Below are 13,096 nucleotides of genomic sequence, written 5' to 3'. Positions count from 1 at the left end.
TAAAATCTCTCTTCTTCTGGTTCTAGTTGATATTTGGAGGTTTGCAGATTGGATTCATAGTGCGGTACCTGGCAGATCCACTGGTTGGTGGCTTTACAACTGCTGCTGCCTTCCAAGTCTTGGTCTCACAGCTAAAGATTGTCCTCAATGTTTCAACCCAAAACTATAATGGTGTTCTCTCCATTATCTATGTAAGTAGCTTCTTACTCAAGTGCTTCTTTCATTGTTGTGGTTTTGTTCGGGGAGCCATATCTCACCATGATCAGGGATTATTCCTGGCTCTACATTCAGAGATTGTGCTCAGAGTAATGCTGGCGATTGAATCAGGGTCAGTCAGATGCACGGCAAGTCCCTGACCTAATGTACTACTACTTCTCTGGCCCTCCGGAGACTTCTTACTCATTGAGTAAAATATATTTTCTTCTTGATCCTGAGTCTGTGGAGCATTCATGCTCCATGTAACTATAATTTGGGAACCATTGAAAACATTCTCTTAAAGGAGTAGCACTGAAAAAAGGCAGATTTCGAAAAATATTATTTCCTATGGGGGGCCATGGTTTTAGGAGTGCCACTACTTTTTTTTTTAAAGGTATAAACCCAACAATTTTATTTATTTTTTTTTGCTTTTTGGGTCACACCCAGCGATGCTCAGGGGTCACTCCTGGCTTTGCACTCAGGAATTACTCCTGACGGTGCTTGGAGGACCAAATGGGATGCCAGGGATTGAACTTGGGTCAGCCGCATGCAAGGCAAATGCCCTACCCGCTGTGCTATTGCTCCAGCCCCAGGAGTGCCACTACTTTAAAAATTACTATTGAAAGCAAAGTAGTAGAGCCAAATGAAAACTGGTCTAGGATACATCATACTTGAATTCTAATCTCATCTTTGCTTCTAAACGAGCTAGGTGATTTTAGGTGTGTCCTATAGGATAGCAGCTGAAAATTCAGGTTTGGAAATGGAAAAACTGGATTCAAATTCTGATTCTCATTTACCAGCTATGTCAAACAAATCACCAGGCCTCAGCTTCCTTCTTTATAAAATGGAGTTGGTAAAAGTATCTATCAGCTAAGTTAAATAAGGATAGATGAGAAGTACTTGGCCCAGAGGCTGGCATGTAACAAGCCTACTTTTTTGGGAGTCAAAAAAGTAGTTATTCTGAAATTATTACTTCACACCTCATGACTTCTTTTCTTTTTTTATTTTTAAAATGAAATGATGGGAGATGTATTTCCAACCCTGAGTCCATCAAATGTATAATGTAAATGTCTGAGCAATTATAGATGAGAAGGAACATTAGATTCAGAAATGATTCAACATGCAAAAGAGATGCAAAAGAAGGATGTAGATAACACTAATTAGATTTGAAAAAGTTCATGAATCTAAATATATATTCCATAAAAAAGCACATTATTTATGTCTTAAAAGTGTTGATAAGAGTTACATGATGTCACCCTAACTTAGGGGAAATGATACTAAGCAAATATAATATGTCATTAGAAATGAAGTTTGAGACCTTTCACGACCCTGTATTAGTTTCTAACACAGTGTAATATCATGCAAACATACTGAAAAATGAGTAAAGGTGGACATGAATTTGCACCTTTCATTAGAGTGCCTTCGTTCCATGTTACTCCATTCATCAAATATAGCCAAGCACCTAAATAGGTTGAGAACCATAATATGCAGCGGGAGTAGGTCGAAGAGGCCATATATAATGTAATATAATATAATGACTAAGATTGTAGACTTTTAACTTCAATAGACTTGCATATAAGTTTTATTATTTTTAAAAGATTTTTATTTTTTAATTAAGACACCATGATTTACAAAGTTATTCATGTTGCATCTCAGGCATACTATGTTCTAACCTGAGTCACACCATCAGTGTCAACTTTCTTCCACCAGTATCCCCAGGTTCCTCCCACCATCTGTCCCCCCTACAGCTACATCTTTGACAGGCACAATATTTTTTAAGTTTGGTTGTTGTGGGTTGGACCTTCTGCTTTCACTATTACTGAAAAATCTTATGAAATTCTACAACTACTCCCCAAGTGATTTGGGAAATGGAATCTTTAAGTTCCTATAGACTCAGTGTTCTCAACTGAAAAATAGAAATAATGAAGTAACCTTTCTTAAAGTTGTGATTAAAAAGGAAAATTAGTGTGAAGCACTAAGCACCATATCTAGCACATAGTAAGAATTCAGTTTATTTATTTTTTTTTTTATGGTCATGGTGAACACATCTAATGGATCCAGCTGTTCACTTTCTTGGGATGCACCCTGTTTAAAGATCTTACCACAGGCTTTTTTTCTGATTTAGTATTGCTTGTCCTTGTTTCTTTTCTCCCCAACCAATTCTTCTCTTAACTGAAATCTTTGGGGGCTTTTTTTGGTTTTGTTTTGGAGGCAATGCAATCTCTCCTGGCAGGCTCAGGGAACCATATGTGGTGAAGGGATAGAACTGGGTTTGGCTGCATACAAAATGCCCTCCCCACTATGCCATCTCTGTATCTCTGTACCGCCCATTCATTTTAAATCACTATGCTAAAAGACAAGGGGCGTCATTTACTAAATTGATACTACATGCTTTATTTAATCCTGTGCCATGGGTGAAGATGAAATTGAGAATCTGCCCAGGTGGTGAGGGTTTTGAGAGCCACCGTTCAGCTTGATCAGATTCATTACTCTGGGTCTATTTTGGTGTGCACAGTGTAAGTCATTCATTTTCAGAAAGTAAATTTAATGACTGATCAATATGTAAACAAAATGTTGGATTATTTTGTTTGTTCCTTTGAGCTAGGAGTTGAAACTGGGTCTTGTAAGTGTAAAAGACCTGCTCTACCACTCACAATATATCCCAGGCCTTTACAGCTTTTTATTTGTGTTTGTTTGGTTGCTTTTGAGCCACATCCAGTGGTGTTCAGGGGCTACTTCCTGCTCAGTGCTCAAGAGTCAAACTAGACAGTTCTTAGGAGACCATGTGGTACCAAGGATTGAACCTCGGGCTCCCACATGTAGAGCACTCTAGCCTGTTGAGTTATCGCTTCATCCCTGTGTAACTTTTGATAGCAGAACATAGCACTGTAGCATTGTCCTCCCATTGTTCGTCAGTTTGCTCGAGTGGGCACCAGTAATGTCTCCATTGTGAGACTTGTTGTTACTGTTCTTGGCATATCGAATACGCCACAGGGAGCTTGCCAGGCTCTGCTGTTTGAGTGGGATACTCTCGGTAGCTTGCTGGGCTCTCTGAGAGGGACAAAGGAATTGAGCAAGGCAAATGCCCTACCCACTGTGCTATTGCTCCAGCCCATAGCAGAACGTAGCTGATAGAAATGATTTGTTATATATTTAGAGATAAAATTCATTATAATAAAATTGGTACTACAATGTAACTGATAAATTTATACATATCTTATATGAGATATAATTTTTTCTATATGGCTTTACACAACCAACTAATGCTAATCAAGAAGAGGAAAATGATTTAAATTAAACTGCACTAAAATTCTCTAAACATGGTACATATATTGTAAAATATTATCCTTGGCTAAAAAGCTCATTGTCATGATTTGAATTATTCAGAATATGAAACTGAGACATGAAGTCAGATGTATATCCATATTTAAAACATATTTTAGTATTTTAATCTAAAATAAATTAGCAGTGCTTTTCAGTGTCAAGAGAGTCCAATTTCTAGATCTTTTAAGTAAATCTAAGAACTTTGAGTACTTCAGCTTATATCGGTAAGTAGTATTTTTACTAAAATATATAAGCTAAAAAATATAATATATAAGCTATATAAGCTAAAGTTTTTAAAAATTAATTTCTTCTCTTTGGTGCCATATACACCAGCATGGCTTCTTCTAGCTGTGTGCTCAGGGGTTACTCCTGGTGTGCTCGGGGGATTAATGAGGTGCCGGGGATTGAACCTGAGTCAGCTGCCTATAAGACAAGCAACTTACCCACTGTACTGTTTATTGATCTAGCTCCTACATAGGTTAAAATTTCTACTGTATAAATTTTCTTAAGAGATTCTGAATGAATGCCCATTGTATAGTCATTAATTATGTTCATATGTGTTGTTTGATGCAGCTGTTTAATGTATAAACACATCTTGATTTTTGCAATTTATATTACATTTTATTACATTTTTTATTATTACATATTTTTTACATTTTTATTATTTTATTATTTATTTTTATTGTCCAAGGGCTGGAGCGATAGCACAGCGGGTAGGGCGTTCGCCTTGCACGCAGCCAACATGGCCGACCCGAGTTCGATTCCTCCGCCCCTCTCGGAGAGCCCGGCAAGCTACCAAGAGTATTCGATATGCCAGACACAGTAACAACAAAGTCTCCAACGGAGACGTTACTGGGCCCGCTCGAGCAAATCGACGATCAACGGGAGGGCCTTTACCTTTACCTTTTTTATTTTTATTATTTATTTATTTTTATTATTTTTTATTTTTTTAATTTTTATTTTTATTATTATTATTTTTTATTATTACATATTTTTACATTATATTACATTTACATTTACATTATATTACATTATATTACATTTACAATATATTACATTATATTACATTTTATTACATATTATTATTTATTTATATTACATTTTATTATTATAGGGCCTGGAGCGATAGAACAGCAGTAGGGCATTTGCCTTGCATGCAGCCAACATGGCCGACCCGAGTTCGATTCCTCCGCCCCTCTCGGAGAGCCCGGCAAGAGAGTATCTCGCCCGAACGGCAGAGCCTGGCAAGCTCCCCGTGACGTATTCGATATGCCAGACACAGTAACAACAAAGTCTCCAATGGAGACGTTACTGGGCCCACTCGAGCAAATCGATGATCAACGGGAGGACCTTTACCTTTAACTTTATTACAGATATGGTGGTTCTACAATCTAGGAATCTATATACAAAACACAAAAACATTATTTGAAAGATATTTGCACATCAATATTCACTGCAATGCATAGTATGGAAACAACCAAATGTCCAATGACAGATAAATGGATATAGTGGGTTTATAGTCCCAATGAAATGCTATGCAGCTGTCAGAAAAGATGAAATCTTGCAGTTGAACTGGAGGATATGGTGTTAAGAGAAATAAGTCAGAGGGAAAAAGACAAATGGTGTCATTTATCAATAGAATATAGAGGAAACAGATAAAAGGCAATATTGAAGAATGACAAAACTGAAATTACTGTGAGGAGAAACAGACATACCGGTGATGGAGGAACTTGGACATTTGGTTGTAGTTATGATGAAGGTGCAGAACTGTACATAAAAACCATAAACACTGGGGCCAGAGTGAGAGTACAATGGTAAAATGAGTGGCTTGTACGTAGCCAACCTGGGATTGATTGCTTGCTTCCCAATTGGTACTTTCAGAAATGGTTCCTGAGTGCAAAGCCAGGAATAAGATCTGAGCAGAGCTAGTTGTGGACCAAAAAAATAATTAATTAATTTTGTTTTCTTTTTGGGTCACACCCAGCGATGTACAGGGGTTACTCATGGATCTGCACTCAGGAATTACTCCTGAAGGTACTAAAAAGACCATATGGGATTCTAGGAGTTTAACCCTGTTGGCCACGTGCAAGGCAACCCCCCGCCCATTGTGCTATAGCTCCAGCCCCTAATTAATTAATTTTTAAAAACATCACTGTATCAAGTACCACTGTCATCCCATTGTACATTGATATACTTGAGCGGGTGCCAGTAATGTCTCCATTCCTCCCAGCCCTGAGATTTTAGCAGCCTCTCCTTACTCATAAATGGTAACAAATTTGTAACCATATTATGTAAACTGTAATAAATACTACTAATAATTTTTAGGTAAAAATTGAGGTCCTTTAAATTCATAGGTCTAAATGACCTCAATAAAACAGGAATCTGGTTATGCTAACTTTTGTAGTATCTTATTAGAATGATTAAAAGTAAAGTAAAGGCCCTCCCGTTGATCATCGATTTGCTCAAGCAGGCCCAGTAACGTCTCCATTGGAGACTTTGTTGTTACTGTGTTTGGCATATCGAATACGTCACGGAGAGCTTGCCAGGCTCTCTGAGAGGGGCGGAGGAATCGAACTCGGGTCGGCCATGTTGGCTGCGTGCAAGGCAAACACCCTACCGCTGTGCTATCGCTCCAACCCAGTAGAGCATCAGAATGATTATTCTTTTTTTTTTAATTCTGAATTTTGTCATGTTGAGTTGCAAATAAACCCTTATTGTATGGATCATTAAAAATATTTTAAATATTTTAAATTTTGTTTGCCAACATAGTTAATATTTTTACTGTGTTACATAAATTTTGATATATTGAATTTTTTAATTGAATCACCATGGGATACAGTTACAAAACTTTCATTTTTGAGTTTCAGTCATACAATGATTAAACGCCCATCCCTCCACCAGTGCACATTTTCTACCACAAATGTCCCAGTACCTCCCAACCCATCCCAATCCTCCCCCTGCCTCTAAGGCAGACACTTTCCTCCATAAACTCTACTTTGGGGCATATGGTTTGCAATATAGTTACTGAGAGGCTATCATGTTTGGTCCTTTATCTACTTTCAGCACACATCCTCCAAACAATATTCCGAACAATCCCTCCAATCATCATTGACTTAGTGATCCCTTCTCCATCCCAGCTGTCTTCTCCCCCAGCTCATGAGGCAGGCTTCCAACTATGGAGCAATATTCCTGGCCCTTGGGTCTACTGTCCTTGGTTGTCAGTCTCATGTTATGTTATTTTATACTCCACAAATGAGTGCAGTCATTCTATGTCTGTTCCTCTCTTTCTCACTCATTTCACTTAGCATGATACTCTCCATGACCGTTTACTTATAAGCAAATTTCATGACTTCGTCTTTCCTAACAGCTGCATAGTATTCCATTGTGTAGATGTACCAAAGTTTCTTTAACCAGTCATCTGTTCTCGGTCACTGATGTTGTTTCCAGATTCTGTCTATTGTTACCAGTGCTGAGATAAACATACAGGTGCAGATGTCATTTCTACTGTGCTTTTTTGCACCCTCATGATATATTCCCAGAAGTGGTATTGCAGGGTCATATGGAAGCTCAATTTCTAGTTTTTTAAGGAATGCCAATATTGTTTTCCAAAAAACGTGGACCAATCAGCATTCCCAACAACAGTGAAAGAGAGTGTCTCTTTCCCTTGTCTGTACCAGCACTAGTTGTTCTTGTTCTTTTGGATGTGTGCCAGTATCTGTGGTGTAAAATGGCATCTCATTGCTGTTTTGATTTTCACCTCTCTGATAATTAGGGATGTAGAGCATTTTTTCATGTGTATTTTGGCCATTTGTATTTCTTTTTCGAGGCAGCTTCTGTTCACTTCTTCTCCCCATTTTTTGATGGGGTTGGAAGCTTTTTCTTGTACAATTCTGCTAGTGTCTTGTATATCCTGGATATTAATCCCTTATGGTAAGGTAAAGGCCCTCCCGTTGATCGTCGATTTGCTCGAGCGGGCCCAGTAACGTCTCCATTGGAGACTTTGTTGTTACTGTGTCTGGCATATCGAATACTCTCGGTAGCTTGCCCGGCTCTCCGAGAGGGGCGGAGGAATCGAACTCGGGTTGGCCATGTTGGCCGCGTGTAAGGCGAACGCCCTACCCACTGTGCTATCGCTCCAATAGCACAGCGGGTAGGGCGTTTGCCTTACACGCGGCCAACATGGCCGACGCGAGTTCGATTCCTCCTTGCCCCTCTCGGAGAGCCCGGCAAGCTACCGAGAGTATTCGATATGCCAGACACAGTAACAACAAAGTCTCCAATGGAGACGTTACTGGGCCCGCTCGAGCAAATCGACGATCAATGGGAGGGCCTTTACCTTTACCTTTACCTTAATCCCTTATGAGATGGGTATTGGGCAATGTACTTTCCCATTTCATGGACTCTCTCTGTATTTTGGTCACTGTGTGTGTATATGTGTGTGTGTGTGTGTGTGTGTGTGTGTGTGTGTGTGTGTGTTTTAGGTTCAGAAACTTCTTAATTTAATGTAGTCCCATTTGTTTATATTTATTTCTACTTGCTTGGTCAGAGTTGTTTCATCCTTAAAGATGCTTTTAGCTTCAATGTCATGGAGGGTTCTGCCTGCATTTTCCTCCATGTACCTAATGGATTCAGTTCTGATATTGAAGTATTTAATCCACTTTGATCTGACTTTTGTGTCTGGCTTTAGACAGAGGTCAGAGTTCATTTTTCAATAGATAGCTGTCCTGTTTTCCCAGCACCACTTGTTGAAGAGGCTTTCCTTGTTCCACTTCACATTTCTTGCTCCTTTATCAAAGATAAAGTGATCATATATTTGAGAGTCTGTGACAGGATATTCAGTTCTGTTCCATTGTTCTGTGGGTCTGTTTTTAGTCCAATACCATGCAATTTAAATTACTACTGTTTTGTAGTACTGTTTGAAGTTGGGGAAAGTGATCCCACCCATCTTGTTTTCCACAAGGATTGCTTTAGCTTTTTGTGGGGGGTTTATTGTTCCATATAAACTTCAGGAGTGTTTTGTCAATTTCTTTGAAGAATGACATGGGTATCCTGATAGGAAAACTGCATTAAATCTGTTGACAATGTTAATTCTCCTGATCTATGTGCAGGGGATGTGTCTCCATTTCCCAGTGTCCCCTCTTATTTCTTGAAGTAGGGTTTTGTAATTTTCTTTGTGTAAGTTCTTTACCTCTTTAGTTAAGCTGATTCTGTGGTACGTGGTTTTCAAGGTACTATTGTGAACAGGATTATTTTTTTTTAAATATCTCTACTTTTTCATTATTGAGGAAAAAGGATATAGGAAAGCCATGGGTGTTGATTTTTTAGCCTGCCACTTTACTGTACAAACCTATTGTTTCTAGGAGCCTTTTTGTAGTCTTTAAGATTTTCTAAGTATAGTATTATATCATCCACATATAGTGATAGCTTGACCTCTTCCTTTCTTATCTGTATGCCCTTGATATTTTTATCTTGCCTAACTGCTATGGCCAAAATCATTTAAAATTTTAATCTGCTCATGTATTTGTAAGGATTATCATCAGAAAAAAAAACTGTGCAAAGACTCTAGGTATGTGGGGCTGCTTGCTTCTCTGGTGGGTGTTCCAAGCACTTGAGTTTGATGACTGCTGTGGTAGAGTCTCCATTTTCACTTTTTCATTCTGCTATCACTCTTTTCATTTTATTGCTATCAATACATCTGCATCTATAAAATTTCACTGATTCTGGAAAGAGACAAAACAAAGAGACAAAATAAAACCTTGTCAGGACTGGGTTTAAAACAAGACCCAAAATACTCCCTGAGTAAAAGTCCAAGAGACTTTCTGCAAGTCAAATCCTTGAACTAGAGTTCAGCCATGTATTTTGCTTGCCTAATAAATCCTCCCTCATTTCTTTACTCTTGAGTGTTTTCTTGAGAAATGTGGTTACTGGCAAAATGACATCTAGAGTACTTTATATCCATTACCCATAATTGTCACTCGATTGTTATTATAATTATTTTAAGTATACTTTGTCTATAAAAATAAGATACATGTTACCTAAACTATAAAATATTCCATTTTCCTCTTTATATAAAAATATGTTTATGAAAGAACTCATTCAGAGAAAAGTAATATTCCCTGGGAAAAAACTTGTCTCAAAGAATTGAGGAATACTTTCTTAAGACATGCCTTTTACAGGACTGAAGTTGATACAACAAAGATACTAGTGTTCTTCCCTGGGATTTTCCCTTCCTAATTTCCTTTGATTCCCAGAAACCTTCTATTTACAAAACAAAGCTAGCTTTTCTTGAGTAGGCTTGTCTTTGTACTTGGAAAGAATTACTTTCAGTCGTCTTAGTTTGAACTAAACATTAAATTAATTTCCAAAAAGTTATACTTGGTTTAATATCAATTTATAACTTCCCTTTTGCCATAAAGAACCTAATCTTCCAGATTTATCTCTATATAAAGTATTTTGGGTATTTTTATAATTTTCTGAACCATTCATATTTTTAGATGATATCTGCAAAATACTGACTATTTGGGACTTATTAATTTAGTCACAATAATACTATAACAATATAATGAAAATTGTACCACTTATTAGCACCTATAAAGTCATTTGAAAATATAAACTTTTGAAGCAAGTAAAGGTTGTGGTGGGAAGGTAGTGGGACTGGTGTTGGAATATAGAATGTAATAAATTACTGGGAACAACTTTATACAAATAAAATAAAATTTTAGAAAATGTCATTAAAATAAAAATAAATAAAGGTGGTGAAGGACAGGTTTTTAAAAAAAACTATTATTCTATGATTAAAATACAGATAAGCAAAATTAAAGTCAAAATTACCCATAGATTTATGGCTCCAAGGTACCATTATTAATCTTCACATAGATAGATATATAGAAGTAAATATATAGATAAACATTGAAAATACTGGAAATACATACATATGCAATGTTTTCTGTGTTAGTCAACATACTTTTATGATTTTACATAAAAATCTTCAGCGCTGTTTGATGATGATATCATGATTTTTCATATGGAATGTATATGAAATTATTTGTTTTTACAGACTCTGATTGACATTTTTCAAAATATTGCTGATACCAATCTTGCTGATTTCATTGCTGGATTACTAACCATTATCATCTGTATGGTAGTTAAAGAAATAAATGATCGATATAAACATAAAATACCAGTCCCTATTCCTATAGAAGTAATTGTGGTAAGTAAAACAGTCAGCATTAGTTTTACGACAAAGGAATTGTTAAAACAAATGGATTTTTTTTCAAAAACCTGTTTTGTTTTATTTCAGACAATAATTGCTACTGCCATTTCATATGGAGCAAACCTGGAAAAAAAATACAATGCTGGCATTGTTAAATCCATCCCAAGGGGGTGAGTATGGTATTCCTCTTAGGCAATACTAATATATTAAGTCAGTACCTTCCATTTAAATGAAACCTTTTATTACAAACTTCATTTCATTGGTGTTCCTTCAGTAGTTTATATGCGATCTTCAAGAAACACCCATTAGTGCAAACTCTCAGATAAAGTTCAAACCACTTGTTTAAAAGCAACCTTCTTTTCCCACTTCATTTTCTTAAAATGTCACCAGACATATACATTTAACATCTGACTCCTAATTTAAACTCATGTGCCTAATTACAATATAAATAGAACTGTGGTTAGTAAAAATATTTATTGTGGGCTGGAGTGATAGCACAGTGGATAGGGCTTTTACCTCACATGCGACCAACCTGGGTTCAGTTCCTCTGCCACTCTCAGAGAGCCCGGTAAACTACCGAGAGTATCTCACCCACACAGCAAAGCCTGGCAAGTTCCCCGTGATGTATTAAATATGCCAAAAACAGTAACAACAAGTCTCATGATTTGTTGTAAGACGTTACTGGTGCCCACTCGAGCAAATCAATGAACAACGGGAGGACAGTGCTACAGTCCTTATTGTATGTTAGTAATATTAAGCATGGGAGGGGGACATCAAATCTAACTTTTCTGTCATTTAGTTTCATCTATCTTCGATAATAGTTGTATCACTTGTTCCTATAAATAAAATATATGGTCTTCTAGTCAAGTTTTATATATGCTTGATAGCTTTCTGAATTAGACAAAGAAAGAAGAGCCTTTTTTCCATCTCTGTCACCATCAGTTTCTGTGGCCTTGGGTGGAACAGGGGGTGTGTTTCTCTTATAAAACAAGGGTAAGCCTGGTGAGAGGACTTAATGAGTTGGAGCTTATGCTTTGCATGTGGGAAGCATGAGTTCGACCCCAGGCACTGCATGTATCCCTCAGTGCTAGCCTGGTCATCTGAACACCACTGGAGACAACCACCAAGTTGGAGTAGCCCTTGAACACTGCCTGTGTAGCCCCAGAGAGATAGTACTGCAGGTATGGTGTTTGCTTTGCTCATGGAGGACCTAGCTTTGATCCCTGGCACCATATATGGTATCCCAAGTCTGCCAGGAGTGCAGACCCCTGAGTGCAGAGCCAGGAGTAAGCCGTGAGCATGGCTGAGTGTGATCCCAAGACAGAAACCAAAAAAGGTCCAGGCAATTATTAGACCAGTAACAGTTTGTAATGTTTACAACTAAGCTTGATATTACATGACAAACAAACAAACAAAAAAAACCTAGTTTCCCTTCACTTAACACTAGTTGAGGGGCCTTGTCCATTCTTTCTCTGAATTGGTAATAGACACTCCCCAGTAGTTTCCAGTGCTTATTCCACAGGAGTCATTGCCCTTAGTGTATGAACCTATGATCTCTTTTACTCTCTGCTCCAAAATTGTATCTTGTTGTTGTTGTTTTGGGGCCCCACCTGGCTATGCTTAAGTGTTACTCCAGTTTCTGCACTCAGGAATTACTCCTGGTGGTGCTGGGGGGACCATATGGGATATCAGGGATTGAATCCCCGTGGGTCTCACATGCAAGGCATGTGTTGTACCAATTATACTATTGCTCCAGTCCCTCCTGCCATTGTATCTTTCATAATGTAATCATCACATGGACGGATACATTTGGGGAGTCCTACATTAGAAGAGTTGCATTCTGAAAAGGAATTCTAACACTAGAAGTTCAGTGATGGAAAGACAATGTGTTAATATCAATTGTGGTGACTTCACCGTAACAATTATATGACTTGAATAGTTATCCACTGTTACATAAAAATATATTTTGTAGGTCCTTTTTGTCTGTCTCCTTAAGATATAATGCTTAGGGGCTGAAGCGATAGCACAGCAGGTAGGGCGTTTGCCTTGCACACGGCTGACCTGGGTTTGATTCCCAGCATCCCATATGGTCCCCTGAGCACTGTAAGGGGTGATTCCTGAGTGCAAAGCCAGGAGCAACTCCTGAGCATTGCCAGGTGTGACCCAAAAAGCAAATATATATTTATATATATATATGTATGTATGTATATATATAATGCTTAGAGGTAGCCCACAGTCCATGTGCTGTCCTATAAAATCATGTTCCAGTCACAAAGTTGGCGAACTCCTTTCAACTCTCCCAAGTTATTCTGATTGTATCTAAACTTTCCTGCCTACTCTTTGAGAATAGATATCCAGTTTTTT

The 13,096-nt window shown here is 37.8% G+C and overlaps 1 protein-coding gene across 1 annotated transcript in view; it reads left to right on the top strand.

The window, feature by feature from the left end:
- Nucleotides 1-13,096, top strand: part of SLC26A4 (solute carrier family 26 member 4) — a 56,730-nt gene that overhangs the window by 14,940 nt on the left and 28,694 nt on the right. The window contains exons 6-8 of the mRNA XM_056118357.1: nt 27-191; nt 10,577-10,729; nt 10,820-10,902. Coding sequence (XP_055974332.1) covers nt 27-191; nt 10,577-10,729; nt 10,820-10,902 — 401 coding nt within the window. The remainder of the gene's footprint in view (nt 1-26; nt 192-10,576; nt 10,730-10,819; nt 10,903-13,096) is intronic.

Source organism: Sorex fumeus, unplaced genomic scaffold (genome assembly GCF_029834395.1).
Source record: "Sorex fumeus unplaced genomic scaffold, SorFum_2.1 ptg000037l, whole genome shotgun sequence".
Lineage (NCBI taxonomy): Eukaryota > Metazoa > Chordata > Mammalia > Eulipotyphla > Soricidae > Sorex > Sorex fumeus.
The sequence above is the reverse complement of the archived record's forward strand: the minus strand, read 5'-3'. Positions and strand labels throughout refer to the sequence as shown.